Source organism: Acyrthosiphon pisum, chromosome A1 (assembly GCF_005508785.2).
Source record: "Acyrthosiphon pisum isolate AL4f chromosome A1, pea_aphid_22Mar2018_4r6ur, whole genome shotgun sequence".
NCBI classification, from domain to species: Eukaryota; Metazoa; Arthropoda; class Insecta; order Hemiptera; family Aphididae; genus Acyrthosiphon; species Acyrthosiphon pisum.
Genome location: NC_042494.1, coordinates 11,925,309 through 11,951,723, shown reverse-complemented (window position 1 = coordinate 11,951,723; position 26,415 = coordinate 11,925,309). Strand labels below are relative to the sequence as shown.

The following is a 26,415-nucleotide window of genomic DNA, read 5'->3' as shown; positions in this document are numbered from 1 at the left end:
ACTACAGAAGCAGTCCTGTAAAGTATTTAAGTAAAAGTATTTTTAAGTATTGAATAACTTTTTAAATACTTTCAGCATGAAGTATTTTGAATGGTATTTTAAATACTTTTTGGTTTTTTATTTCGAACATTTTATTTTTTATTCGAAATAATTGGTTGGAAAAATATTATTGTCAACTACAATAATAGAATAATAGTTTTATTTAATATTCTGTATTTCTGTGTTAGCCGAAGCCCAAAGGTTTGTGAAAACCAGATTTCTAAAGAAAGTTATTGCATATTGAATAACAATATTCCCTTTAAAACTATTAGATAACTATTAGATTACCTACTACCTATGTGTTTATATTATGATAATTAGAAACCCGCTTTAAAAACCAAAAGTATTTGAAAAGTATTCCAAATACTTTACAATTAAAGTATTCTTTACAGGACTGTACAGAGGTGATGGCTTGATAGTTTATGTGATCATTATCATTTATCGTAGCTATATATATAGTCCGATGTCATATACGGTATAGATACCTACGATTATTATTATTGAGGGAGTTACTTTGGCGAGAATGTTAATAACAACAATATGTAATATAGTGAACATTGCTGTTCTAAAGCGTTGTAAATATGTGTAACGGATCTGTGTCAGACAATTGTAGGTAGAGTTCGCCTGCACGCTTAAGGTATATATTATCGAACAAAAATAGCTCCTGGTAAATAAATCCCTTATTATCCGTGTACAACTACGGCTGTAATGAAATAGCTTCAGTGTTTGGAAAGAAGTAAGAACGCACAACGTTCATCGATTTCACGTTTGTAGTATGGAAACTTCACTCACTTACCTACCTACCCACCTACCTACCTATAACCCACATCAAATAGAACGCGAACAGCAACGAAATTGGCTTTGATTTCAATAAGCTTGATACGTCGCAACGGTTATATTGGATAATATAATAAAATAGGCATTAGTATTTTATTTTATAATTGATTTTTGTCATAGTAAAAATAGTCCAATTGTATATCTACTGTTATAAAATAATAATTTAAATGAACAACCAGATGAACGTGTTTTTTTAAAAAGAAAAAGCAACTTTCCGAACTCGATGGAAAAGTAATAATAAATAATAATAATTAATCTATATTATGCTTTATTGAGACTAGAGATTTCTGTGGTTACAATGAAATAGGAAGACCAATTGTTATTAATTTCAGTAGTTAAAATTATAAACCAACTGTTGAAATATTAAGAAAAAAATTCAACAATCATGGATATAGAACTAATACATAATATTATATAATACGTAGTACGTATATAATATAGAATTGCAAGTTAAAAAAATTCTTTTAATTCATAATATACTTATAATATTAGATTTTTGGTTTTTGGGATTATTGAAATTATTAATTAGTTAACTTCGGAGTTTTGGATATTGTCTTATATGTACATATTATTATAAAATATTAAATAATTATTATTGTTAGATATATAAACCATATGAAAGCTAAGTTTACAACGTCTATACATCAACATTTGATATTACTTAAGAGCTAAGTAAACATAATCTAATAGTTGGTTAATGTATCTAAAGTCAATGAATTATAGATATATTATCAGACCCTCATGGCTATTATTCATACCTCACTATTAGAGAGAGTACCTAAGAGAGAGGTAGCTAAGTCATTAGGTGAACAAATATTATTTTGAAAATATGAATAAAACATCTTATTTTGTATTTTCGTTTAAAAAGCTATTGATTTAATTTTTAGAAATCATAAACAACTTTACAACATACATTTAGTTTTATTTGTTGGTAGTTCGTACCTGTGTTTTTCTTTATGTCTATAAATGTTTTTATTTGTGTTAGCAAATTAAATTTGTTTTGAAAATTGTTTTTTTTTATTATTGTGTCTTAGAATAGTGAATAGAAAATATCTCGAGTTCTGAGACTTTTAATAGCATTTTATTAGTTTTATAATAATGTGTTTATCCTTAAACACATTTTCATGAAGACACAAAGTGCTTTAAAGTACCAAAAGTTTCATATAGAAGCCCATTTTATCTTTATAGTCTTTAGATATTAGATTGGAAATTCAACACACACTTATACACAATTCTACATTATTGTCACACATACGCGTGTATGTGTGACGAGGATTTTTCACTAGAGCCCGGGAACTATAGTGACACAGGATGATGCTTGACTTTAGATTTCAGAATACGTTTTGTGACTGAAGCCAACCACCACGCCACACTAGGCCACATATTATTATAGGTATATAATTATTGTAATAACAAATAATAACTCTCACTAATTTATATAACAGTTACTTGCTACAATTAAGCTATAGACTATATTATATTATATAGTACTATACACTATATACTGTTATTTTTCCTATGCATAAAAAAAACCTATTCAAAATATTTGGTGAAAATGCATTTAGTCCTAAAGGGAATAAATATTAATTATGACTCAATAACTTAAGTTTAGAAACATAATAATTATCAGGCACTAACATTATGCTTTAACCATTAATATTATATAAAATTCATTCATTAATGTAGAACATCAGAAAAAGTTTTTTATGACTATAAAATTCCATAACTTGACAAATCTGTAGCCGTCTATATTTTCGAGTAGGTTAATCGAGAGATTACATTAAATATTTAACATCGAATTCTTGATTGAACCCAAAAGTTGAGCCCCATGGGTGTATACCACGTTTCCGCAAAAATAATTAATTTGTGGACAAAAAGAAATATATTTTTTTATTTTGGTCATGCGTTGTAGACCCTCGGGACCGAAGACGTCTCGACACAAATTCATCACTGTAAGTGTTCGCGTGTCTCATATAAAAACAGTAAACCAATAACGACGGTAACGCATAAGGTATATACATTTTCAGGTGCACATTTATAAGGGATACAAAAAAGGAAGTAGGTACCTGTATAGATAGGTAGCAGTAGGTATAATAATAATTGACAAACCAATAACAATGCATACAGTTTTATACATAGATACACATAAAATCTATACATTTTAGCTGTAAGCAATAGTGCAGTGTTTCTTTGCACTACCTGTCGATAATAGTTATACAAACAATTGGATGGTTTATCCATGTACCGTGACGCTTCCAAATCCTGTACTTTATATAAAACACCAATCGATCACTATAGTCCTATAGAAATAGTCCTAGTGAGAAGAGTGGCCACCGATGCAATATGTGAGAAGTGAATCTTTGAACCGTACACGGAACGTAGTTTGCACATAGTGCGATAGTGACCCGCCGTAGTCAATGGTAAGTGCCGTTATTTGAGGGGGTGGGGTACAAGCCGGGCACTGCATGGGGGTGAACCGTTTGCACAATACTTACTCCAGAGCAACATCCCTTATTGACCAAAAAAAAAAATCGAGTTACATTACTAAATATAAAATAAATAACAACCATGTCATCACGACTGCCGTGGGTCACCTGTCCCTCCCTTGATGCCATAAGATGAAGTGCAGAGTCTTGGTCTGTAAAAAAATCAGACGTCTGGTCGGTCCAGTATCTCCTGGTGCTATCTCGTTCGTTCTTCATTCTGTTTCGAAGACATAATTGTCTCTGCCATGTGGTAGAATAATCTGTATGATTCTTCTACGTCAATTATAGAACCGTTTTTTTTCTGCCTCGTCAGTTGAGAGGTCGTTGAGGGCTGGCCCACAAAGTAGTGAGAGAGCGTCTCAGGTGAGTATGGATTTTCAACCTCACTGCAACCCATGTAGAGCAATGTAATACGGTGTGTACAGCAGAGTCAGATATGCAAGGACAGTGCATGCACTTGGGGCTCGGGGCTTTGCTCATCCGATAAATGTAGAACTGGAAGCATCCATGCCCCTTCTTGATCTGCGTCATATTACAGGTGAATGGTATCCTGGGGAGAGTCTGCTAAACCCATCTGACCATCTCCCAACATCCGGTAAGAGGCAATTGGTCCACTGCGCTTTCGGTGAAGAAATTCACCTTATCTGCCACTGCCTCATTGTGACCTTTCTCTCCATACTTTTTTCGCGTGTTAGGTACCGGAGGATTTTCAGCGGGCAAGACGGTGTTGATAGCCGCTCGTATCCTGCACCTTTTAGCCGACAGGAGGTCCACTAACATAAGAGCAGCATCGTCTGATACTGTCCAGTAACACTGTCAGCGCGGCTAACTTTTGAGGTCTTATTAGATCAGCTCTGGGCTTCGCTACTGATATGGCGGTATGGGGACATTTGTCATTTTTCCCTTTCTGATTTTAAAATCATCCCGATGATGGGCTGGTGTTGTTGGTTAAAAATCATAATATTTTTTACGATTTTGAGGAAATATATTATTGCGTAGCTACCAAGCCCGGATTAAGGATATCAATTGGGCCCCAGGACACCATACACTTAGTGGGCCCCTTTTCAAGTTTAACTTCAAAATAATTTTATCACTACATATTAATGGCTGTATATTGTTATTGTATAATTTTTTACTATAAAATAACAAATATATATATATTATATTTTATTAATTATTATACATATTTTGGGGGACGAGGTGGCCGAGCGGTCTAACGCGTCGGCTGTGGCGCTGCCGGTCGCGGTTTCGATTCTCGGCCACTGGGCGGCATTTTTCTCCGGGCAAGTCACGGTGTCCGGAGAACAAGTGCCGCCATCCACCACTCCGGGCATGGCAGAAATCTACGGGTGCCCCATTCGAAATTCTGCCAAAATACACCCACGTGTAACACTCACCTACCGTTCTAAAACTTACAGTCCCTCCCCTCTCCCAATGGCCTACGTTGCCGCGGGATAAAAATAATAAAATATTATACATAATATATTACATATATATATTTAAAACACACTTTTATAGGTTACTAGAGATTTATAACTTAAACTTGTTTTCTTGTTTTCTCTTTTGCAAATTGTTGTAATATTTCATTAAAATCTATTAATTGCAAGATATCATTTTCTGAATATAATATCATTAACGATTTTAAATTGTCTTGAGTCTAGCTTGTTCTATATTTATTTTTTATTCTTGTTAATTTGGAAAATGCTCTTTCAGCTGAACAATTGGCCACTGGGATAGTTAAATATAATCTAAGAGCAATTAAAATGTTTGGGAGTACATCCTGCAATGATTTTTCATAAAACCATTTTAATAAATTCACTTTCATCAAATGATACTTTACTTAAACTTAAAAAAATTTTAAATTGAATAATTTCATTTTCAAGTGAAGGGTCAACATAATTTTTATATGTGGAAATAGAATTCCATATCCTCTCTTGTACTGCACTACCTGAATCTGGCGGACAACTTAATTTATTAACGAATAAAAAATGTATAGAAATATAATTATAAGCAGCAATTCTATTTTCAAGCTCTAAAACAAATTTATCAATAATAATAACATAATGAGATTCAATTATCATTTTGTATTTTCCTTTATATATAATTTCTTTTTTACTACCACTATTATCATCAGGATACTTTTTTTTCTTATTCTTTCAGTTTCATTCTTGTACGTCTTCTCAACATTTTGACTTAGTTGTGGGATTTTATTTAATTTATAAACCTCACTAGAGTCTCTTAAACTTGACACAAAATACCTTAGTGACTTTAGCAAGTTCACGGCTTTTAATGCATCACAGTGTTTGTTTTACAATTCAATTGAAGTTTTATAACTTCTCTCCAATATATCACTCCATAATAATGTAAGATGAGCAATCTCTCTTTTTAATATTTTTTTCCATAATATTGTAGCTTCTCTATTTGTTTCACCATTTTGATTAACATTTTTATACAGTTTTTGTAGAGCTTCAAGGATTTTTTCATAATTATCAATTAATGCTTTACAAGCTTCAGAATGACACGACCACCTAGTACCACTCAACGATTTAAGTATAATTAACCGGGGTTTATCATTTTTATCCAACTTATCTGTAATTATTTACCATCTATGCGTAGAACCGCTGAAAAAATTATACAATGTTTGTAAAAAGCCAAAAAAGTTTACTGTCTCGACAAAACAATTGACACTGTGAACACCAACTAAATTCAATGAATGTGCTGTGCATGGTATATATACAGCAAGATCATTTTTACATTTGACATGTGCCTGCAATCCTTAAAACTTGCTACTCATAAGCATTATCATAAGATTGTCCCCTACAATCTTCAATATTCAATCCAACATTTGAAAGAAGTTTTTCTAAAACATCATAAATTGATTGACCTGTATGACTTTCAATAGGTTCCGATTCCAGTAATCTTTCTTGTACATCTGACTTTGTACAACATCTTATTACAATAGTCACTTGATCCACTTTTGATAGTTCTGGAGTAGAATCCATTATAATAGAATAATATTTAGATATTTTTATCTCATTAGTAATGTAGTGCATAACATTAGTCTTTAATAAAAGTATAACTTCATTGAAAATAGTTTTTGAAATATATGATAGGTGCCCTTTTTCTTTGTTTCCAAACTCTTCCAAATGATTTTTTGAAAATGGATCATATTCTGAAATTAATCCCAATATGCCAAGATAATTTCCATTATTATTGTTTCCAATTATTTCAGAATCCCCATGATACGGTAAACCTCTAGCAGCTATAAATTTAATAACAGATACCACTCTTTTTAAAACATTAAACCAGTAGGTATTCAATTTCAATAGATATTTGTCGACACAATTCTGTATTAACTGATCTAGTTGTATCTGTCGTATCAATCATTTTGTTGTAGCTTCTTGATGTGCAATATTATTTTCATGTTCACCAATTCTATGACTTTTTATTCATTTATCAAAACCAATGCTTACAAAAAGATTATCTTAAAGTGAACCAAATAATTTACAAATAAAACAAAATACGAAACCTTTACTTGGAGAATATAGCAACTATTTTCTATTATATTTCTCTCTATTGGATAGCTTTCTATAGAAAACTACAAAAGAAATATATCTTGTGTGATCAGTTCCTATAATATATAAATAAAAACAAAAATTGTATTAACTAATTGTTAAGGATTTAAGATGCTTGATTTCTAAAATATTAATTAATAATAAATAAAATTCAAGCTATTAAATTGAAAAACTACTTAAATAAATAAAAAAAATATAATAACAGAGAACAAATAGATATACATATAGTATGTGATATAATTTTTAATATTAATGCAGGTATTACACTATTATTTAACCATTATTGATTATATCAGACATCAGTGGTACTTAAATTTTAATTCATAAAAAATAGAAATATAATTGCATAACAATTTGTACTATGAGGTATTTGTAAATTGAAAATCTATACTAAAACCTATAAGTAAATTCATATAATTGATAAGCGGTTGTTAGGTTTTTAGCTATTTTAAAGATTGTTATTTCTTAAATCGTGTTTTATACAGGTTTTATACATCTATACCTTCCTATCTAATTTATATCATTAACTGCAATGATGTAGGTATAGTTGTAGGCAAACATACATATTTTGGGTAGATATAATATTATCATATACCAAATAGGTGGGTACGTAAAAAATATTAAATTTGTTCCCGGAATTGAAAAAAAAATATTTATACGATTATAATATACCTATTGTCATTGAGTACATATAGTGTATACCTATAGTGTACAATAATATATTAATATACTCAGTGTTATCATTAATATTATGAAGCAATAAGTACGAACCGTAAATAAAAAATATCAATTGGAAACTTATTGCAATAACAGTATTTCATCTAATATTCTAATGTTAGAATAATCCAGGGGTTGGCGTTCTAGAACGCATAGAATGGATAAAAGATACCTATCTTGGTTCTGTAACGCAATAACATATTTTATAGTATTGGGTCGTAGAATCGTAGATCCTTATTGGTCAAATACCTAACAAATAACTTTTAAAGAGTTGCTGTCAGCCCATATCATTGCTAGTATAGTATCGCGGTTATTGAGTGGCAGCGGGCCGGTGGACCGGTTCGGACCCAGTTCTATTGGTTGACGGTGGCGGTCCGCTTTGTTGAGCTCTTTTTTTCGCCAAGAACTCTTCCATCCTCGCCGCGTCTCGCTTTTTTTTCCTTATCATCTGCTGCGTTGATAAGGGTTTCTTTCTTTGTGCAGGCTCTGGGATTCGAGAGGAGGTGGTAGCAGGTCCCAGTTTCGGTTTATCAGGTTTGCAGCCAGCAGTTTTCTCGTCGCTCTGCCGAAGTGTTTGTGGGCTGGTGAGGGACGGGTTGAGGTGAACGTCTGCCGTTCTGTCCTCCCACCCGCGGACGTACGCTGCCCACAAACTCGGGTCCTGTTTAATTTCTTCAAATGACATGTTCTTAATATTTTCAACCGTTAAATGCCGCTTACTTTTTAATTCTAGAAGTGCGTCTTTATACAGTTCTAAAAAGCATGGAATTATGTTAAGATATTTTTAACTGAAAATTAATACTTAATATAGTTAAATTATATGAAAAATAACCTTCTATAGATTTCAATTGCGGTGTATTGAAGTCTCCTGCTTCGAAACACTGATTATTCTTGTCATCCTATTAATAAAAAAAAGGTAATATTATTATACGACTTAGTTTATATCACATCGCAGGTATATTTGATGTACCTACCATATATTATGGTACATTATACCTGGAATACGCTAAGTTTAACTATTACATTATAATATAATATTTATAGGTACCTCGTCCAATTCCTCTTTTATATTTTGCATTTCATAATCAGTGGATGGTTCCAAGTATTTTGAAAATAAATAATACGCCGACACACCGGCGACACCAATGAATGATATACCTGTGAATATTTCGAATGACAAATGCATTTTTGAAAGATTCAAAATAATTTCAAAATTCTGTTAAATAGTACGTAACAAACAATAACTAGGTATGTACTTTGTTTATTCGTGAATCGAAGTTATGTATAATATTATGATGTTATATTTTGATATTTAAACAGTTATTAGGCCAGATAATATATTATAACAGACTGCAATAATAATATAATTATTATCGTTTAATTTATAAAGTCTTAGTTTTTATCAAACTGCATACATAAAATATTGTTATGAAAATCTGAATATGTATGAAATATGAATGATGTCCATGCCTGATAAATATGTAGCATCATTCATCACTGTTTTTTTTATCGCTTATATAATATTATTATAATTTTTCATATTAAGTTATGTCTCTAAAATGTAAAAACCATATCATAAAATTTTATGGTATAATATGTAAATTTAATATTATAGATAAAATTTCGCTCGCAATATTATTCGTCTGCGGGCCACCGATATACGTATACAATAATATTGTTATTTATTATAAATTAATATAAATAATTATGATACATATAATATTTTGCTCGCAGCCCGCCTGCCGATTTACTCACCTACCCATAATATTATGTGTATTGGTTTACATTATTGGACCGCATCTGCAGGATTTGTTCGGTCCAGTCTCCGTCCGAGCTCCCCCGAACTATTTTATTATTATTATTATTATTATTGTATACCTATATATACTCTGGGTATATCTATACGACTATACCTATACCTACATATATATTAATATAATGCAAGACGAATATAATGTATGATAATAACATGTGTGCGTCTGAGCGCCCGTTGACCTAAATAACTCCTAAAGCCGATGCTGTTGGTGCAGCAGCATATACCTATGTAATATAATGTATAGTATGTAATAATATAATATTATAATGTCCGAATGTGTGTTTTGAAAAACTGTCCGTACGTTTTATTAATCGACTAGTGTGTGTATAGGTATTATATACCCACATATTATTATTATTATGTATTGTGCTCGTATATAATATGGAAATGGTACAAATCGGTAGGATATTATTCTTATACCGCGATATACTTTTTATTATTACATTGTGTTACACATGTGTTGTACAATATTATAACGATACGCCATGATACGACGTGTGTATAATAATATAATATTATTATTACATATTATAATATCGTGTGTCGTCACTCGTCGGAATGATTTTGTGCTGCAGTCGGTGCGCGTAATAGGTATATCGGATTTAAGCGAGAGATCGTGACTTTAGTTTACCAGACGCGTGCATTCAATTTAAATATTGTAATCGTTATGACTTATTATATATATTATTTTTTTGACAATAATGATCATACACACCTACATTATCGCGCTATCTATAGCTTTTATCGAAAAAACATCGAAACGACGACGTCGACTACAACGCTTTTTTTTTTTTTTATTGTTCTTAATAATGAACATCGACGACAAAGGCCATTAGTTACAAATGTTTATTACAAATACATTTTTTTTAAACTTAAACTTAAATTTTACTGTACAGATTTGTTTTGCTTAAGAATTTAAGGATTTGTATGGTGGTATCTACGTCTGGCCCGAGTGCTGCATCTAGAGTGTTGGGTATGTGGAAGTTTCTATGTTCATCTGCGTATTGTAGCCATTCGGTGATTACATGGTTGACTTAGAGTTCAGTTCCACAAGAAACGCACTGTGGTTTTTCTCCCTTGTTCATGAGGTGTTCATGTGTAAGACGGGTGTGGCCGATCCGGAGTCTGTTTATAACTACCTTATCCCTTCTACTCGGAGGGAAGTTTGGCCAGTCGAAAATTGTGTTCTTTATTCTTCTTAGCTTAGTCTTCTGTTTATGCCAGTACATTTTCCATTTGAATTGTATGCGATCCTTGATTTGGTTTTTTAAATCTGCGTATGTTGTTATATTTAATTCTTGGGCGTCTGTAGATGTTGCTGCTTTTTTGGAATATTCGTCTGCTTTTTCATTCCCTTCTATATTACTATGCCCAGGGATCCAACAACGCTTTTAAATAATAGTATGTACAATGTACATACATAACATAATAGTATTATACTAAATTGTATTATTATTATTTTTTATTATTATTCCATATTTGATTAATTAATTTAACAATATGATAAATATTTGGTTATTACTTATTACCTATTGTATATTAGGTTGTAGGTATAATATATTACTATATTGGTATCTATCTGATATAACACGTGCTGATTGACTAAAATTGCTATCTATATTTTGGAAAAAAATCGATCCTTTATCGAGACAGAAACTTATAAATGTATTATTCAAATTATTTGGCCTATACCTAATATCAATTATTACCACGTACAATCATAGATAATTAAGATTATCACTAATGCCTACCACTTCTATTTTATACACTATCCACAAACTTCTATAAGGATTTCTGTGACTTCATCATATAATTTTTATCAATTATTTTCGTGATACAAAACATTTTTATTTTATAATTATTAATAATAATTTACCAATAAAACAATTTTTTTTTTTATAACTGTTTTTAACGCGTTAAAAAATATATATTTCGGGGATAAATATGGGCCCCCAAAATGGCCAAAATCAATGGGCCCCGGGACCGTGCCCCCCTTTGGTCCCCCTTAATCCGGGCTTGGTAGGTACTGCCACTACTAGAAAATTATTGTCCTGATAATCTATATTAATAAAAGTCAAAGTTTCTGTGTGTATATTGAGCGTCTTAAGCGATCCACAACCAAGTCTATCACACTAATGGTCGATAAATGTGGTACACAGGTAATCCTATACCCGAGAATTTTCACTGTTAAAAAGGAGCTCACACAGGTATTTTTCGGCTCACGAAAATGAATATTTTTAATGTTATTAGTTACAGCATATAAAATAGTTATTATAATATTGTAGGTAGGTACCTACGTAATTTTACACCTGTATTTCATATTTAACAAAAACCATCCAAATGACTTTGTTAAACATACCTATGTGTATATTTTACATTTAGCGGAGTTTAAGATAATAGGGGATCTACGCCCTACTGATATTATTTAATTTGTCACGGGTAACGCTGCGCTGCGCAGGACCAGCTTGTAATTAATATTTATAGCTTTTAAGTTCGATTATATACACTTGTGGCCGTGTATTTAATAGTTATACGATGTGGTGTAACATAATATTATAGTCAGGGGTATTCAACCGCGGTCTCTGAATAGCATAGCATGTAATTTTTAACACATTTTTTTTATCATTTAATACTTACATGTTTTTATTACAAATGTGTGGGCGCGTGGCGCGCGTATTTTTTTTAAATTTAAGAATTGACCCGAAAAGGTTGAAGACCGCTGGTGTAAGTGGGCTGTGTTGTATGAAGTAACCTAATTATTACAACTGCCAATATTATGTATTTTTAATTGAGAGCTATTAATTAATATTGTTTATTCTTCTTATGTTAAACGGAAATAAGAAGTGGACTATATAGGTAGGTACGCACATTTCTAAAGTGTTGTATGCGGGCATAGCGAAAACAATAATATTATATTATAATCCCACGCAATTTTATTTCTGATATTACTTTTTTAATTCCAACGCGAGAAGTTAGTTTATAATATCGACTGGATACAATAAAAATTTTAAAAATAAAACAACCACTGAAATTTATCCTAAAAAAACTTTCTATATAGGTAGTATTTGTTATTTTTCAGTTATACTACCTTGTAGCAGTAGTGTTTAGTATTGTAATTTATTTTGTTAGACTCTTCTGGAAAAAATTAAGACGATGCCACTAAAGTAGATGGTTCCATAGTAATCATGTCTCCTGAAGTCTTTTACGCCATGTACTTATGATATTGTTGCCTATAATGATGTAAAGAAAGTTATATAAGATTCTAGTTCTATTGAGATAAAAATGTAAGCATATAAAAAGTAACTTGTGAGCGAAGCGATCTGTTTTTTTTTTCAGTTATATAAGTAGTAAGTACTATTGGGTTGGTTAAAAACTTTTGCCGCTCCTATAAAAATCTGAGATGATGACGTCACAGACCATGGTACCACCCGTGTTATATTATTTTGTCGGGATTAATTTATTTTCTCCAACACATATACAAACATTATATTGTGTTGCTTAGACGCTTAGTTCTATAGCACAATAACCGTAAACATTCTTTGAGTACGACCGACAAAGGCCGCGCCGGCATACCACATCTACAGTTTCGACTGGGCTAAAAGCTCCGGCATCAAACCATGCCTGAATTCAGACATAAAGTCAAATTGATAAATTAATTAGAAGAGTAATTCATCAAGAGCTTACCCCAATATTTTCTTTATTAATGAATAATATATTCAAATTCTGATTTTTGGAATTTTTAAGTATACCTACTAAGAACATATTTTTATATTTTTAAGATTTTTTTGAATTTTTTTAGTGTTTTGTACACCTCTACAAACTTCTGTTTTTTATACGAGAACCTTATTTTTTTACTGTAAATTATTTAGATAGCTATTTAGTAATTATATGGTTAGCAACCATTATTTTTATGTACCTAATTCAAAATTTAAACTTACAGATTCTCAGTTATTAAAATATTTGTACTAAAGATAAAAGTTCTTTAAAATGGTTTTACAAAAATATAGAATTAATTTAATATTGGATATTTATTATACTTGTACCATTTTAACAAGTTATAAATGTTGATGGATTAATATTAATTATTAAAATGTTCAAATCACTTTCTCCCTCATCATAATGCAAACCCATTTTCATGATTATTTATGAACCTATTATCCTTAGTAAGTATACTAAGTTAAATAACTCAAAACGTTGCAATACAATTGCCCATGTTATTAGTATTGGAGCATATTTGATATCATTGCAAAACGTGGTATTGCCAATATTGTATTTTTCTTCAAAACGTGGTATTGCAGGAAATAATGCGTTTTGTATCAACAGAAATAGGAACAACTTTAAAACGTGATATTGCCATTACCTTTTCAAAACCTGCAATACCATGTTTTGGTCTGACGTGAAATTTTTAAAGCATTAAAAACAATGTTTACAATTTAGGTAGATTTATTTTGACACTGTCAATCGTTTAGTTTTTATTTTTTACATATAAATAAACTTATTCTGAATGTTTATAGTCGTCAGAAAATGTGTTACAGTTTTCCTTGATTTGTGAACATTTTGGTTTTTGGCAATACCACCTTTTGCATTTCCACCCTTCAATTACCGAAATATTATTTGGCTTGACAAGCGGTGGACCCACGAAAACTGTTAAAAACGGCACTTCCACTACTCCTCTACGATTAAGAATTAAAATATTTGTTTATATGTGTATACAGAAATGCCAATTTTTGTTGAATGCATATTTATTTTTCAATAACGACAAAAAGGAAACAACCCCTCTGCGTAAAGACTTAAAGTTCAAAAACTATGAACTTTTGGTGGATAAGAAATCTCAAGACGTCCTTCTAGTTGAATCCGAAAAACACGTAATGCATTAATGCATGATAACATTATTCTGCAATTATACTGCATGTATATAACGCACCGATTTAGTTACTATCGAAATTCAGAAATTTTCTTCTCCGAAACCTGCTATGATGCAAGTGTCAGGTAATAATTAAATAAATAGAATATCAATACATATTTTGATATTGCTTATCTTTAAGTGACACATTCAGAATACTGGAAAAAAAAGCTTTGCTTATTTATAATGTATAATCATGGAATTTTATTCGACGAGGGTATGTAAAAAAAAGCATTTAAATGTCATACCTATATAACAAAGAAAAATTATGATTGTATGCTTTGTTTCCTTTTATAGAGAGTTTTTATTCTGTGTGTTGAGTAGATAACTATACATTAATTACGGCTACCCAGTGTAAAGGTGTGAAAATAGCTATATTGATCCATTTTGAGGCACGGGAGGAAACATAATTCAACTAGCTAAAATGTGTGACAAAGGTACTATATAATTTCTATAAAAATAAATACCATTTTCATAAATATATAACGCAAAAATATTACATCTACCTACTTTATTGTAGTAATCGATTTTCAGCTGTGTCATAATATATATTATTAATTATCTATGTATTATGTAGGTAGGTAGCTTATAATAATTGTAATAGTCTGTGTTTGTACTTTGTAATAATTGCTGTTGATACTGACTAGAAAAAAAAATCGAAAAAAGTTGAAAAAATAAAACAAAATTGTCATATAATATACGACGGAAAATAAACCTTTGGACCATCGATTATTTTTTAAATATAAAATCTTGAGAAGATGGAAAGAAGAATATCATGAACAATGTTATTATGTTTATCTAAATAATCTGAATAGAAACATAGTTTGTACATTTTGTTCAGCTTAAATATAAATTAGTTATACAGGGTGGTTCTGAAATGGATGAGGTAACTAGCATAGGCGTACTCAGTGTGTTGGTCCAATGAAGATTTTTTTGAAAATTTTTTTGTATCTTCAAAATCTAAGTTTATACAAATTATTATTAGAACATTATCTTAAATGTAAAAATAAATAGTCAAGTTATATTTTTTGCAAAATTCTCATACGAATCGAGGTGACACATCATGTTCACTCTTGTCGCGCGTTTTTAACGCTCGAATCGCCGACTAAGAAAAAAATGGTGTGACACATCGATTTGTATGAGAACACTGCGAGATAAACAGTGGTGATATTTATTTGTTGTTACTTAAAATACATGATTGATTAACGAATAATTTTACATTGTCAACTAATAAAAATGATAAAATAACAACAAAATTATGGTTAACAAAGTTTTAAATGATCAAATTTACTGACATACACATTTAAGTTGTGTTACATTGTAAAATAATTATAAGTAAATACGCACTTTATTTTGAATACTTATTTTTATCTATAGTAGTTCAATGTGAGTATGTGACTCCCGTTAACTTCGCATATAGATCAATATTTAATATTTTAAATGCTTATAGTGCATACAGATTGGGATCGAAATTGAGTTAAAGACATGTAAAATCTAAGATGTTTACATCCATAAATATTATGGAATACTGAATAATGTTATTTAATGTGGATAGGAGTATGGGGAAAGGGCCGACTAACCCCCTTATAGTTTATGTACATATCGAATTTCTTGATTGTCCTCTTTGTAAGCTGACCATAGCTACAGTCCACCACCCCGAAGAGGGTCCTATCCAAGAGCCAGATGAAACCCGTCCGTGGTGCCATAGGAGGGGGATATAAAGAATAACGCTGTTGGTGGCATCATAGACATATCGCACTTACGATCCGATATTCCTATCTTTCTTCTTGAACCAGTTCACAAACTGCCACTCTAGAATACCCGTAGTCGACTTCCATAACCTGTGACCGACGTTCTGGAGAACGAAGTACAACAATTATACGTCGATACCTGTTGACCATTTGTCTGGCCCTTAATTCATCCTCCTCAGGCTTCTTATATATTATATTATATCAACAGAATTTACGTTTTAATTTTCATACAAAATATTGTATTTATGATATACCCATATGTTGTAGATGAATTACGTATAAATGTTGTTTCTTATTTTGTTCGTAAACTGCCTTCTTTATTTTGTAAAATCATTATATTATACCGCTTGTAAACAATAAAACATATTGTTACGGAATTTAATTATATATTTTATAGTATGCGTACATCTAAACTTTTTTTATATTTTTGTATACTTTGTTACAATAAAATGTTTATACTTGACATTTTTACTGCTAGTTTTATGTGATTTGGTGACTGGAAATCACATAATATAATACTTTACATCCCGGTGATATAACTAGACCTTAGAATGTTTCTTAAACTATGAACTAAGTTAATTTGCAAGCAACTGATCTTTTATAATAATTATAAAAAATACAAATTCATTTAAAGCTAATCCTATATATTATATATGCATATTAAAATACACACTTTAAAGCAAAATAAACTTTTAAAATTAAGCTTAAATTTATTAAATGCACGAATTAAATTCAAAATAAGTATGAACTATGAACTATAATAACTATGAACTAAGTTAATTTGCAAGCAACTGATCTTTTATAATAATTATAAAAAATACAAATTCATTTAAAGCTAATCCTATATATTATATATGCATATTAAAATACACACTTTAAAGCAAAATAAACTTTTAAAATTAAGCTTAAATTTATTAAATGCACGAATTAAATTCAAAATAAGTATGAACTATGAACTATAATAACTATGAACTAAGTTAATTTGCAAGCAACTGATCTTTTATAATAATTATAAAAAATACAAATTCATTTAAAGCTAATCCTATATATTATATATGCATATTAAAATACACACTTTAAAGCAAAATAAACTTTTAAAATTAAGCTTAAATTTATTAAATGCACGAATTAAATTCAAAATAAGTAAATTTAAACTAAATATGAACATAATATTGCAACAATATTATTAATAATTCAAAATGGTTATCATTAGCATATATTAAGACTAGGTATTAAATATGATTATCAGATTATTATTTATACGCAGCAGCATCCCTTTCAGATATCCCAGCGTTTCTACTTTCTCGTTTATCCATGTATATAAAAGTCAAATACCACTCACTCACTCATTGCTACATTTCAAAAACTACAAAACGTACGAACTTGGAAATTGCCAATTGGAATAGTGGTTTCTTCTCTATAATGATATAGATCGATATGCAATAAGAAAGGATTATCCGATATGAGAATTTTGAAGCAGTGGTCAAACAGGAATCTTGAGATTAGGATTTTTTTTTAATGTAAATGGTTTTATTGGTTGCAGATTATAATAATAGTGGTTGAAATTAGTATTATTTTTATTTTGTACATAAATGGTTGCCAATTGCCATTGGTTACTACTTACTCGGGCAGATCATGTACAAACATGTATCAAATCGTCGTGCATATGGCCTCGAGTAAAAAAACTAAAAGTAAATAAAAAACTAAATCTTAAAAGTGAAAAGCAAATGTATGAGTGTAGCTTATAAAATACTCAAAACTACTCAATTGAATTTGATGAAAACCTTAGAAATTGATTTCGGAGATGTCAGAAAAGTTTAGAGGGTATAAGTAGTTTCAACCACGTTAAAAATATACCAAGTACTAAATCCAATACGTGACTTATGGTTGCACATCTAGGTCGAATTATTTCACAAGTTTTGGTACACTGACGAGATGTATAGCCACAGCATATAAACAATGTAGAATTTGCCACAAAAAAAAACCGCACACTGGGACTTTCATCTAGTATTAAAATACAATAGTACAATACTAATGGTAAAACTTCGATGCATTTGGTTGATATTATTAACTTTTTATTGCTAACAAACGTTACTAAATTACCGAAAAGTTTCATCGTTCCACAATGGTCCCATATATTTTTGCTGTTCTACACACGAGAACGGTGTACCTACGTCATACGGCAATACGAAAAATGAGAAATTTTCGTAATGCGCGTGAAACAATATAACATCATCATATCGTAATATCATCATCATAATAATAATATAATATCTCGACAAGCGTCAGATGGGGAACACCGGCGATTGTGTATACTGTGTCGTTCCTAACAGCGAGTGGGAGGGCTGTGTCTCGTTGAAAAGAAAATATAATATTTTTCAGCGGACTTGTTCCGTTTTCCTATAACTGGTACAGCCAGTGGCGAGCTGAAGCGCTCAATTTTGACGCAGCTGCGTCGACTTTTCAAAGGGGGTGGTGCCACCCCGTGACAGTGGCTCAGAATTACATGCTAAATCCTGAAATGTTGGCTCTTTTGATCACGTTTTATTTAGATCATAACTTTGTTATAAGTAAAAATAGGATGGTGGTGGCGGTGGTGGTGATAAGTACTTAATTATGAAAACGCGTCATTTAAAATTGAAGTTCAGTCCGCCACTGGGTACAGCAGTCCACGGTAATGACTCTTGAACCGTTTGCAGGGTCGGTCGTGTACGTTTTTAATTCGTTTATATGTATTGCGCCCGTCGTTACATTTTATTACTGTACACACATAAACACATTTAGTTCACAGATGTGTACCTTTTTCTCCGCGCTATAATGACATAGACATAACCGCGTAACGCCATGCAAGTCCGACGAGGGACCGAGGCCAACAAGTGGCCACCGACCGATCGATACGCGTTCGCGAGCGGTCGCGGTGGGCGGCGAGGGAGGCGGGCGTTCATTGATAATGAACCGGACACCCACGCACACCGAAAGTTGCGCGAGCGCTCTTGCGTGTCCCGAGAGCAAATAAGTACCTATATGTGTGCGTATATACGGTATATAATCCGCGGTACATAATATACCTATGTATACCTATGTATATAAAGTGCGAGCGTAAAGGTGAAAAAAGCGGAGAAAGCGGATTACTTTTATATACATATTGTATATATTATATAATATATATACAACTTGTATACATAGGTATATAATATATAGACGGTGGGCGGAGCGGTATACAAAAAGGTAACTGCGCGCATCGTCGCCCGGCCGATGGCAAGTCGCGACTGCGGCGAGTCGCGGAGCGGTGGAAGAAGAGGAGCGCTGGGTTGCGGGAAAACAGGTTGGTGAGGGGGGGAGGAGGAGGACGAAAGCTCTGCCGCCCACGGCGCGGACGAAAACAACAAAACATTACATCCAGTCGAACGTCGTCGGGTCGCGGACGTGCAACACATTTCACTGCGGTCCGGTGCGCCGGCACACCATGTAAATTGCCCACACAATATTATTACATGAGCGTGCGCGTCGTCGAACATTATGTACCAGGTGAGTGACTGCACGATAATAACGTAATATATTATTATAATAATTAATTTAGTTCAAACGATAATAATATGCGTATAATAACGATTGTCGTGTGGCGCGTCGTCACCCGTATACACGATATTATTATTATTATTATTATAACATTATAAAACAGGACGTCCGCGTTGTGACTATATTGTAACGATGATGTCGTCGCCGTTGCCAACAATAATAATAATGATAACCGTTTTCTCGTGTCCGAACGACAGTCGCATCGATAGTGCACGTAATATTATTATATTTCTGCGCACACGCATACCGACGTCGAGCTCGGATGGTCAGCCTACATAATAATAACGTAGTGATCCTACCATATGGCAACGGCGGCGGTCTGAGACGCGCTACGATATCGATCCCGAAACCGATTTATGCCATTGACAGTTGAATTAATGGTGCGCCGAGACCCATTAGCCTCCTGAATTTTTATTAATATTGTGTATATATTTTTTTGTTTTTTGATTAACCTAGATCCTGGTTAGTGGTCGGATCGGCCGTAGTTATTGACACTTGGTTGATTAGATGACTGCAAGTATTGTAATTTTTTTCTATTCTCTCAAACATTGATTTACTAAGAGTTGACTGTCATGTTATATGTATAGATGACATGTAGCCACTAGCCATGTAGGTAGGTAACAGACTCCAAAAACGATTAATTGCAATTGATTACAGTCGTACTCAATGTTATTTTCTCAGGGGCTTCAATATAAATGATATAATTTGAAGTGGGCCACCCAACCCCCATACGCTATTGTGTTTTATAATGTATGCACTGCGACTACCTCTCGGTCGCACCTGTTGTAGGTGCCGGCTGGTTATTGGTCTCGCACAACAACAACAACAATAATAATAATGTTTGGTATTATAAAACCTAGTCGCGAGTTCTGTTCGTTTTGCTCGACGGTTTTTGGTATATAGTGGCTGTTATCAACTGAACTACTTCTACGATAGACGCACACCACGGTCCGTTTCTGAGCTCCAAACGATGTACGGCGGACCTTGCTGTGCATTAGTTGCGCGCATCCGGTAGAGATAGCCACAACGCATAGTTGTCGACCATTCAACTATTTTTCACGATAACTCACTCGCCGATCGGACTTGCTATGTCATTAGTTTTCGTGATTGATTTTTGCTACAATATGATACCTATTTTTGATACGATTATGATATTTGTCTATAGTCGCATTTCGATCGACGTGATTTTTGTAACTGTAGTATATTTTATTATTATTCACTATGTTATTCAACCTAAGTACACAGTGTACTCAACATATTCGTAACCAAAACGTAATATGAAAGGTTAGCACCGTGATCGCAGTGTTAACTGTAGTGCGTCAACAACGACCAACTGTTGACGTTAAACAGTACTGCGCAGGATTGGTGGTGTATTATTTTCATTTTAAAAATGAAACAAAAAAAAACTTTTTTAAAAATAGTTTTAACTTTTAATTTCTTTAAATCCAGTATATTATCACAAATTGCAAATTTTATATAATAACTATCTATGATAAGATATTGTGATTTATTATTTTATTTCATTTATTTTTCTATTCAATAACAGAACTAATAAAAGTGTTTTAAATACCTAACTACCTATTTAACCGGATTTTATACTGTTTTAAACAGTTCACAAAAGTTTAAAACAAATGTTTCAAATATAATATGTTTTAAACATGTTTAAAATATAACAACCCTAAATTATTGCGGCACTTGATTACTTATATGTTATATTTTATAATATATTATAAGTGTGATAAACATTTTTATATATTTGTAAAACTTTATTAGCTTAAGCTAGTACCTACTTATAACGGCAACGGTATCGGTGGATACGGTTGCGGACTTCCAAAAATAACAAAAATAATAGTAGCAAAAGTCATAATAATCGATCAGAAACATTTACAAACCAAAATATTATTTAAAAGAGCTCATTATTTTATTGTTTACTCAGATTGATCTTTTTCAAGTATTTCTTGACTCTATTGTTGGTTTAGTTAAATCTCATAAATATTATGATTAACGGTTATATTTTATTATTTTACTTTTAGAGATAAATACTTGATAACTAAACTCTCTTTTTGGTAGGTACAGACCCGAGTATTTCATGAGTATTTTATATTATTATTTATTAGAAATAGTATATTAGTTATAAGTAAGTAATGAGTATAGATAGGTACTATTATTCAATTAATTTGCAACATTTGTTTGGGTTGAAATACTTAAAAGTTTAATAAACGTTTGAACTAAATAATATGCCGTAGTAAAGACAAATTTAATTTGTTGAGATTTAATGAAATCGGTTTCAATCAACATATTTAAATTATTTATTTGTGAGGTATATTAAAATAATTTACAAATTCTACATTTGTGTCAATACATTAATCTGGTCTGTAAAAAAAAATTCTCTTAAAATTTAACTTTAATAAATCATAATATACCGTTATCTCGTCGGAAAACAGTAGGTATTCAAAAACAATTTGTTCATCGTAAATTCATGTGACTATTATTTAATTGCATATTGATTTATCCAAAATGGTGTATTCGTTGAAGCCGATTAATTTTTAATTTTTTGTTTTATAATGTTTTTATTTTTATATCCGAAATCCGTACACTCTATTATATAAAAACTTTTGATGGTGATCATACAACTATAAGATTTTTCTATCTTTTAGCGTCTTTTGCTGTCTTATAATATATGTATTTGTGAATATTTCTATCTTATTATGTAATGCAGTAAATAAAGTGATATTTCACGACTAACTATTTGTATCCACACTGAAAAAAACATCGGAGACCATCACTAAACTATGTATTGTAATTTATCTTTTGTTAAATGTATTCTATAATAGCATAGCTTATAATTTATACCATTGATATTTAGTTATTAAAAAAATAATAACTTTTTTTATTTATTTCCGCCAATTGTCAGTTAAATAACCCAATTACATAATATTATATTAGTATATAACAAAATTAAACTTAAATAATAATAAGTTTAACATTGCAATTTAATGTACCTATGTAATAATACTATTAACAATAATGAATCAACATATTATAATTAATTATTAAATCTTGAATAATGAATTATGAAGGTTCATCATTATTAAATATTAATGGATCAAAACTACGGTATAGAAGATGATTATAGGTAAAATGTGCATTGAAGAAATTAGCAAATGAAGTGAGTGGAGGTACATAATCAAAAAAACTGAAGAAGAAATAGGAGGATTTTGAAAATTGGTCAATGGAAAATGTATTTTGAGAACTTAATTTCAATTTTATTAAAAAGTAAAATTAACTAAGAAAACTTATGCTTTGTGTGATACCTATGTATCTACTATCTATATTATATATAAGACTAAATTATAGAATATTATAGATAAATAGAGCAAACCCTTCTCAAAATATAAATTCACCCCTATATTAATGTGATAAAAATTGAGTTTAAGTTTTTAACTCTATATACTCTAAAGTTTCGTGATTGCCTCAATAACTCAGTATGAGTTGTGTTGAAATATATATAAATATTAATGTACGAGAAACTCAACACGACCATCAAATTAGTTCCTGAAAAGTTCTGTGATTTATACTGGGTTTTATACTATTATCCAATTAAAGTTTAAAAGTAGTTTAATTTATTAGATAGTACTACTAGATATTGTAATAACGAAAGCATATCGTATCTAAAGAATAAATTAAAATATGTGATCAATTATATAAGTACCTATTTATATAATATATAAGTTGATTTTAACTATTTAAAGTAGGTAACCGTGTACGTTATATTATACTATAGGTAATATGTATATTCTCAATTATCATACGAGTGATTATTTTAACAGTTAGAAATTAGAACTCATTATTAAGAAAAATATTAGCCTTTTACAAAAAAAATTGTTTGTACATTATTTTTTGAATTAATAATCATGATAAAACAATTTTTGTTTAATAATATTTTTCTTTATATAATATATCGGTATTTTCAATATTTTTATGTTTTTGAATGACAGTACACATTTTTTATTTCATATTCCAAATACAAATAATTTTCTTAGAATTTTGATGCGTAAAAATTTAATTTTATATGAGTAGGTAGTTCATTAGTTATTAAAGTTTAAATAAGCGCGAATAGTACACCACGTATGTTATGTCATTCAATAAAATCTAAAGCTTAACATATTATGACGATTTTCTTTAAAAAAAAATATTTTCAAGAACTTATTTAGATCAATATATTTTTTGATAAAATTAGTGTTTACTGTTGAAAAAATCACTTGTATATTGAGAAAGATAAAAATCTGATATTGTTTGTTTCATATTATGTGTGCTGATGTATGAATGAATTATCTGATACACATTTGTTTTTAAATTATACCGAATGAGTTCAAAGACATCTATATACATTTATCCATTATTTCAATTGTCTTATCCGTCTCTATTCTCTCTGTCTTCTAGTAAACAATCAATCTGTATTGTATTCCTATTGTTTTCAAAAGCTAACATATACCCCTTGTCCCATTTATATAGTAAGTTTATGCATCACTGCAACAAAAACGATCAATATTGTCACACATATATATAATATATTTATGTACAAAGAATATGGTCCAATTTCAATCGTAATTGGACAAATATATTGTTCTAATTTCGAACTGTTCGAAGCCATATTTCAGCATTGCTACGAATGCATTACGAAAATCAAGTGGTATTTTTTGTTTATTATTTTGGTGTCTGTCGAACAGCATAAAATCCGTTTTCATATGTGAATTTATACATCCTCATTTATACTGAATTTTTTTTATCCTGCAATGAAATATATATTTTCATTAACTGTGTTCCAAGGGTATTCGAGCGAAGGTTTTCAACGGAATGTATTAACAGGCGGATATTTCTTGCTCGGCTTTGGCTACGTCTCTTATCGCCTGCTACAGTTCAAAATACCCACAACATTAAATGCATTGTATTTTATACCGCCGGTAACTTGCAGAACGAATGCCTTTAGTTTAGTTTAGTTATGATGACATTTTGTGTAATACACGAATCACAACCGCACTGTTAATTAATTTCACAGTTGTATTAAACGTTACTGTTTATAATAACACTTAGATAGTTAAATTTAGTAAAAGTACATTTAATTTTATACTAGCTACATATTTTGTTATTTATAAAACAGCTAGCTAGATATTTTTGTATTTTTGATTTAATCCACTTTTTAAATTGAATTCTGACTTTTTATGACGAAGTTGTTTGTTTATTGTAGACAGTAGACTGTAAAAGCATATTTTTTTAGCCGAAGTGACGTTTTTACAATATGTATATTGAATATTGAAAATCAGATAATATGAAACTCGTAAATCGTAAATCGAAAAAATTTAGACAATTCACTATACCTACCTACATATTATTCGTGCGTTCAAATGGGTTTTAGAAATCATACTCACATAAACCTCAATACTTTTTTAAATAAGATTTTTAGGAATATATACTTACACGCATGTTGAAATATTTAAATTGTCTCAAAAAAATACTACAGAAAAATAATATTCTAAGTTATAAATATGTAATATTATAATAGAAATGTAACACTTTAATTCTAAAAAAATAATATGTTCCTATATTATATATAAACTACAAATAGGTTATTGGTACAGCTGGAATACAGCCTAAATCTGTACAGTTATATTTATAGTTTTCTATAATTTAATAAAAAATTAAATTGATAATTCAATAACAGTGTAATAAAGATAATTAATAATATTACCTATATACGATTCTTGAAGTTAGTTGAGTTATATTAGTATGTATATTTATATAAATATAATTATATATATTATCTTTATACCTACATACATATATGAAATCAGATATATTATGTATTTATTGAACACTTACAGTCCTTTTGAATAGCAATGTTAGATCCAGAAAGCTTATAATAATAATAATAATAATAATAATTAGGGCCCAGGTGTTGATGTCCTAAAAACTACATTTAGGATATAAAAAATGGTCTAAAAATGTTATATGTTAATGACCTGAATACTTAAAAAACGCTTGTAAAATTGTTAAAACTAATATGATTAATTATTCATTTTAAAATTAAAACTAAAACTCATAAACATACCTACGTAAAATGTTTTATTTTTGATTTTTGGAAATTATAAAAATACTTTTAACAATTAATTTGTCATTTTTCTCTCTGTTGTTTAAAAAATGCCTAAAATGTCAAAAATTAACTTAAAAGTTACAAAAATTACAAAAATTACCTAAAATCGAAAAAAAACAAAAATTAGTTACCCATATAGATTCGTATGTTATAACTTATGAAACTCATATTAACTTAGGAAAGCATATATATATATATTATAATATAATAGTTAAAAAAAAAAAGTCATAAACATTCGAGCCCTAATAATAATAATTATAATAAATAAAAATGGTATTTTTGTCAAAAGTTGACACTAAAAGTTACCTTTTTAATATTATTAAAAGCTAATTCTGTACAATTTGAAATGGTTTATGGATATTTTGTTTTTAAAATTACTCGATTTCTCATAATTTACCTACCTACTAAATTAACTGTCAAACACAATTTTAAAAACCTTGTATAATATAATTTTTTTAAATAATATTAACGTAAATAATTGAAGAAATATATAAATATTAATATAAACAGCCGTACATACCTAATCCGTATATTGTATTCAAAGATCGTAAAGATAATTAC

At 30.3% G+C, this 26,415-nt stretch overlaps 2 protein-coding genes across 7 annotated transcripts in view; one reads left to right on the top strand and one right to left on the bottom strand.

Moving 5' to 3' along the window:
- Window positions 1-6,148: 6,148 nt before the first annotated feature.
- On the bottom strand, window positions 6,149-7,945 carry LOC100574288. The gene is made up of 2 exons (XM_008188718.1): window positions 7,909-7,945; window positions 6,149-6,624 (listed from the first exon to the last, which is right to left on the bottom strand). The coding sequence occupies exons 1-2, from the start codon at window positions 7,943-7,945 to the stop codon at window positions 6,149-6,151; spliced, it is 513 nt and encodes a 170-aa protein (XP_008186940.1).
- Window positions 7,946-19,507: 11,562 nt separating this feature from the next.
- Window positions 19,508-26,415, top strand: part of LOC100163602 (receptor-type tyrosine-protein phosphatase N2) — a 50,073-nt gene continuing 43,165 nt past the window's right edge. For 5 of the 6 annotated variants that reach the window (XM_029486680.1, XM_029486679.1, XM_029486681.1 and 2 more), the window contains exon 1: window positions 19,508-19,652. The gene's annotated coding sequence lies outside the window, so the exon portion shown is untranslated. The remainder of the gene's footprint in view (window positions 19,653-26,415) is intronic. The other variant, XM_029486678.1, reaches the window with a different exon arrangement.

What these genes read in the sequence shown, in the direction of transcription:
- LOC100574288 (XM_008188718.1), bottom strand. Translation starts at nt 7,945, where the DNA reads ATGATATGGGCTGACAGCAACTCTTTAAAAGTTATTT. An exon ending in CAACTCTTTAAAAGTTATTT is followed by an intron (nt 6,625 to 7,908) that starts GTTAGGTATTTG and finishes TTAAATTTATAG; the next exon opens with CTGCTAGAGGTTTACCGTAT.